This window comes from Danio rerio, chromosome 6 (genome assembly GCF_049306965.1).
Source record: "Danio rerio strain Tuebingen ecotype United States chromosome 6, GRCz12tu, whole genome shotgun sequence".
Taxonomy (NCBI): Eukaryota; Metazoa; Chordata; class Actinopteri; order Cypriniformes; family Danionidae; genus Danio; species Danio rerio.
In genome coordinates, this window is record NC_133181.1 from 62,624,001 (window position 1) to 62,630,000 (window position 6,000).

The following is a 6,000-nucleotide window of genomic DNA, read 5'->3' on the forward strand; positions in this document are numbered from 1 at the left end:
AAGACAGGAGTGCAGAACACATGAAAAACACATGCTAGCACAGTCAATGTTAGTTACAATGTTCGCACATGTAGTTCTCAGCATAAATGAGTACACATGTTTATATCTATTTCCCAACAAAACAATTTTATTATATTTTATATCAGTTATATCCATTAAAATAAGCCGAAGACTATCCTAGAGCTCCATCTGCTGTTAAACACTAGCCTAGAGCACCAATAAAACTAGCCTAGAGCGCCATCTGCTACTAAACACTAACCTAGAGCGTCGTATGCTGTTAAACACTAGCCTAGAGCACCAATAAAGCTAGTCTAGAGCGACATCTGCTATTAAACACTAACCTAGAGTGTTGTCTGCTGTTAAACACTAGCCTAGAGCACCAATAAAACTAGTCTAGAGCGCCATCTGCTATTAAACACTAACCTAGAGTGTTGTCTGCTGTCAAAAACTAGCCTAAAGCACCAATAAAGCTGGTCTAGAGCGCCATCTGCTATTAAACACTAACCTACAGCGTTGTCTGCTGGTAAACACTAGCCTAGAGCGCCGTCTGCTATTAAACACTAGTCTAGACCGCCAATAAAACTAGCCTATGGTGCCATCTGCTGTTAAACACTAGCCTAAAGCACCAAAAAACTAGCCTAGAGCGCCATCTGCTATTAAAAACTAACCTAGAGCACCATCTGGTGTTAAACACTAGCCTAAAGCACCAATAAAACTAGCCTAGAGCGCCATCTGCTATTAAAAACTAACCTAGAGCAACATCTGGTGTTAAACACTAGCCTAAAGCACCAATAAAGTAGCCTAGAGCGCCATCTGCTATTAAAAACTAACCTAGAGCACCATCTGGTGTTAAACACTAGCCTAAAGCACCAATAAAGTAGCCTAGAGCGCCATCTGCTATTAAAAACTAACCCAGAGCATTGTCTGCTGTTAAACACTAGCCTAGAGCGCCATCTGCTATTAAAAACTAACCTAGAGTATCGTCTGCTATTAAACACTAACCTAGAGCGCCATCTGCTATTAAACATTAGCCTAGAGCACTATTAAAACTAGACTACAGCACCCTCTGCAGTTAAAATCTAGCCTAGAGCTCCATCTGCTGTTAAACACTAGCCTAGAGCACCAATAAAACTAATCTACAGTGCTATCAGCTATTAAACACTAGCCTTAAGTGCAGTCTACTGTTAAAAACCAGCCTAGAGTCCCGTCTGCTGTTAAACACTAGCCTAGAGTGCCATCTGCTATTAACCACTAACCTAGAGCACAATCAGCTGGTAAACACTAGCCTAGAGCACCAATAAAACTAACCTAGAGTGCTGTCTGCTGTAATAAACTAGCCTAGAGCGCCGTCTGCTGTTAACCACTAACCTAGAGCGCCGTCTGCTGTTAAAAACTAGCCTAGAGCACCATTAAAAGCAAACCTAGAGCTCTATCTACAGTTCAAAACTAGCCTAGAGCGCCGTCTGCTGTTAAAAACTAACCTAAAGCACTGTCTGCTGTTATAAACTAGACTAAAACACCATCTGCTGTTAAAAATTATCCTAAGCCACCAATAAAACTAGCCTAGAGCACTCAGTGTAAATAAAAACTAGCCTAAAGCGCCATCTGTTGTTAAAAACTAACCTAAAGCGTTTTCTGCTGTTAATAATTAGCCTAGAGTGCCAGTAATAACTAGCCTAGAGCGCCATCTGCCGTTATAAACTAGCCTAGAGCGCCGTCTGCTGTTAAAAACTAGCCTTGAGCGCCATCTGCTGTTATAAACTAGCCTAGAGAACCATCTGCTGTTAAACGCTAGTCAAGAGCGTCACCTGCTGTTGAACATTAGCTCAGAGTTGGTGCAGAATTAGTTTTTCTGTTGTTTTTTTTCTGACTGCTTGTATGCATAATGTACACAGTATCAGTTTTACAAGCATTAACTGTTACCCCTCCCCTTCTTGTGTGACTCCTCCCCCAGGGCGGGACTTATCTTCTACCGTAAGGGTGTGCGTTCGGTTGATAAGAAGGGCAAAGAGATCATGTATGATCTGGAGGAGAAGGTCAACTTCTCTGTGTTCCCTTCGCTTCAGGGCGGCCCACACAATAACGCCATCGCCGGCGTCGCAGTGGCTCTCAAACAGGTAAAAATTCACTTTCACCCTGTCATGCATACCATCACACCACTGTTTATTATTGTACATTCAGAATGCACATCATCAAATGCAAATCACAAATGACCTCTTTTCACATTTGCGGGTTTGTCGGCAGCAGAAGTGCTCATCCTTGGTGAACTCAGAGTGCGGTGAATGGGAGAGCACAACACATCATTATTTACAATTTGATTTGCTGAAATAATAACAGATAAACTTCAGGATGGTGTTGTCAAGACTTTCAGGAAGAGGAAAGCAATAGTGTAAGACTGATAACGGCAGCCAGAAGAGAGAATAACGTCAGTTTGACAACCTCAAGATTCCAGATTGGATTATGTGGCAGATCCTGATTGGCAGATCACCAATTGGTTTAATGCATATGAGTAAGAGATGTTGAGGGTGGAGGATTGGGGCTGCTGCGCGATGCGGCTCAACACAGTGTGGCTGTTCAGACTCGCATTGACTCAAGGAGTCATGATCTTTTAATGACAGCAGTAAATAACTGAGTAACTGCTCAGAGGCTGCATGGTGAAGCAAGAAGGTCGCTGGTTTGAGCCCCGGCTGGGTCAGTTGACGTTGCTCTGTGGAGTTTGCATGTTCTCCCCGTGTTGGCATGGGTTTCCTCCGTGTGCTTCGGTTTCCCCAAGTCCCAAAAACATTTGCTCTAGGTGAATTTCATAAGCTGTAAATTGTCTGTAGTGTATGTGTGTGAATGAGTGTGTATGGGTGTTTTCCTGTGATGTGTTGCGGCTGGAAGGGCATCCGCTGCGTTTAATATATGCTGGATAAGTTGGCGGTTCATTCCACTGTGGTGACCCGAGATTAATAAAGGGACTAAGCTGAAAAGAAAATGAATGAATGAATATTATTCTAAATAAATAACAGAAATCAATCCTAAACTTGACTAGTTCAGTAAAGTTAGCAACAGATTCACAGAATCGTATTTTCCGGATCAATAACTCTGACCGAAACATTGTTCCTACACAAATAGCACCTCTTTTCAACTGTCACAATGTATACAATATGTTGTATACAATGTATTATATTATTTGTTTTTTTTTACCATTTTTGGGTGAACTAACCTAATAAACCATGTTCAAAAGTATTCAACGATTTAGGTTGTCATATTGTGTTTTTTAAGTAGCACAATGGATTTAAATGTGAAAAAACTACATACAGCATATATAAACATCATTTATTGTGGTGGTTCAGTGCTGGAAAAGCATAAGAATGCACCTTGAAAGTGCTTGAAAAGTGCTGGAGTTTGAAGTTGGAAAAGGTTGTCTGGGGCTTGTTTTATTCATTTATTTATTTTATTAATTTTTAAAATTTTTCTTTTTTTTGCACCGTCTCCCCATGCCACTGTAACCACCTCCCTATCAGGCTCCCTTTCTTTTCAAATGGGATGGCGGGCCAAATCAAAGGTTACCATGAGCCAATTTTGACCCACAGGCCCAACTTTGAGCGTCTCTGATGTCTCTAGTGTGTATAGTGAAGTTTCAGCTCAAAATACCACACAGAAATCAGTTATTAGAAATTAATTATTAAATTATTGTTTAGAAATGTGTTGCTCTCCATTAAACAGAAATCGTGTAAAAAAATATACAGGAGAGCGAATAATTCAGACTTCAACTGTACCTGCAGCAGGGTTAATACCCACATGCAGGATCATCCTTGAGCTCGAGCATGTCTGATTCCCTCTGATGGTCTGCTGAACACCGGCTCCTGCACTGGGAGCTCGTCTGTGTTTTTTGATAATTAAGGATTGTTCTCTGGTGTGTCTCCAGGCCACGTCGCCCATGTTTCGAGAGTATATCGCTCAGGTTCTGAAGAACTCCAAGGCCATGGCGGCCGCACTGCTGGACAAGGGATACACACTCGTCTCTGGTGGGTTTCACTCACACACACACACACACACACACACACACACACACACACACACTCAAACATGCGGTTAAAGTCTTAAAGAATTATTAGCCCTCAGATTTCTCCAACAGATTTCTAATCATAATTGTGTTAATAACTCATCTCTAATAACTGATTTATTTTCTCTTTGTCATGATGACAGTAAATAATATTTGAGATGTTTTTTGAGAAATTAGTATTCCGCTTAAAGTGACAACTAGGTTAATTAGGGTAAAGTTAGGGTAATTAGGCAAGTCATTGTGTAACAGCAGTTTTTTCTGTAGACAATCAAAACAATATTGCTTAAGGGGGTAAAAATATTGACCTTAAAATGGTTTTTAAAAGATAAAAATTCTTGCTGGAATAAAACGAATAAGAATTTCTGCAGAAGAAAAAATATTATAGGAAATACTGTGAAAAATTCCTTGCTCTGTTAAACACCATTTAGGAAATATTTGATATTATTTGATAATGCTTTGATAATATTTGTAGTGCTGTCAAAATTACCGCATTAGTATTACTAACTAATATTAGACTAGATATTCTTTAAGACACCTTTTATACAGCTTAAATTTACATTTAAAGGCTTCACTAGGGTAATTAGGGTAAAATTAGGGTAATTAGGCAAGTCATTGTACAACAATAGTGCACTTCTCCTGTTCAACCTTTACATGCTCCCTCTGAGCCAAATAATGAGAAAGAACCAAATCTCCTACCACAGCTATGCTGATGACACTCAGATCTACCTAGCCTTAGTGCCTAATGACTACAGCCCCATTGACACCCTCTGCCAATGCATTGATGAAATGAGCAATTGGATGTGCCAAAACTTTCTTCAGTTAAACAAAGAGAAAACTGAAGTCATTGCGTTTGGGAACAGAGATGAGGTTCTCAAGGTAAATGCGTACCTTGGCACTAAAGGTCAAATGACAAAAAATAAGGTCAAGAATCTTGGTGTGACTCTGGAGTCAGATCTGAGTTTCAACAGTCATGTCAAAGCAGTCAGTAAATCAGCATACTATCATCTCAAAAACATAGCAAGAATCAGATGCTTTGTTTCTAGTGAAGATTTAGAGAAACTTGTTGATGCTTTTATCAGCAGCAGGGTGGATTACTGTAATGGACTCCTCACTGGCCTTCCTAAAAAGACAGTCAGACAGTTGCAGCTCATCCAGAACGCTGCAGCCAGAATTCTAACCAGAACCAGAAAATCAGAGCACATCACACCTGTCCTCAGGTCTCTACACTGGCTGCCAGTTACATTCAGAATAGATTTTAAAGTATTACTACTGGTCTATAAATCACTAAATGGCCTAGGACCTAAATACATTACAGATATGCTCACTGAATACAAACCTAACAGATCACTCAGATCTTTAGGGTCATATAAACTAGAAGTTCCAAGAGTTCAGTCAAAGCAGGGTGAATCTGCCTTCAGCCACTATGCTCCTCGCTGCTGGAATCAGCTTCCAGAAATGATCAGATGTGCTCCAACATTAGGCACATTCAAATCAAGACTGAACACACATCTGTTTAGCTGTGCCTTTACTGAATGAGCACTGTGCTGCGTCCGACAGATTGCACTATCATGTTTTTCTCTTCTTCTTCATTCTTTCATATCACATTTTACCTGTTTTTATGTTTTGTTTTTACGCATTTTTATTATTTGTTTTTATTTTTATTTTACTGGTTTCTTTTATTCTTGTTTATGTAAAGCACTTTGAATTGCCACTGTGTATGAAATGTGCTATATAAATAAACTTGCCTTGCCTTGTTCTGGAGACAATTCCTTAAGGGGGCTAATAATATTGACATTAAAATGGCTTTAAAACTGGCTTTAAACTAATAATAACTGCTTTTATTTTAGCCGGAAAAAAAACTAATCAAAACTTTCTCCAGAAGAACAAATATTAGAGGAAATACTGTGAACAACTCCTGAATCTGTTCAACATCATTTGGGCAATATTTG

At 39.6% G+C, this 6,000-nt stretch overlaps 1 protein-coding gene across 3 annotated transcripts in view; it reads left to right on the top strand.

The window, feature by feature from the left end:
• The window catches only part of shmt2 (serine hydroxymethyltransferase 2 (mitochondrial)), a 63,826-nt gene that overhangs the window by 38,726 nt on the left and 19,100 nt on the right, over positions 1–6,000 (top strand). For 2 of the 3 annotated variants that reach the window (XR_012407153.1, NM_001123374.1), the window contains 2 exon segments: positions 1,955–2,117; positions 3,914–4,013. Coding sequence is in view for 1 of the 3 variants with exons in the window: in NM_001123374.1 (NP_001116846.1) it covers positions 1,955–2,117; positions 3,914–4,013 (263 nt within the window). In the remaining 2 variants the exon portion in view is untranslated. 3 annotated transcript variants of the gene reach the window in all.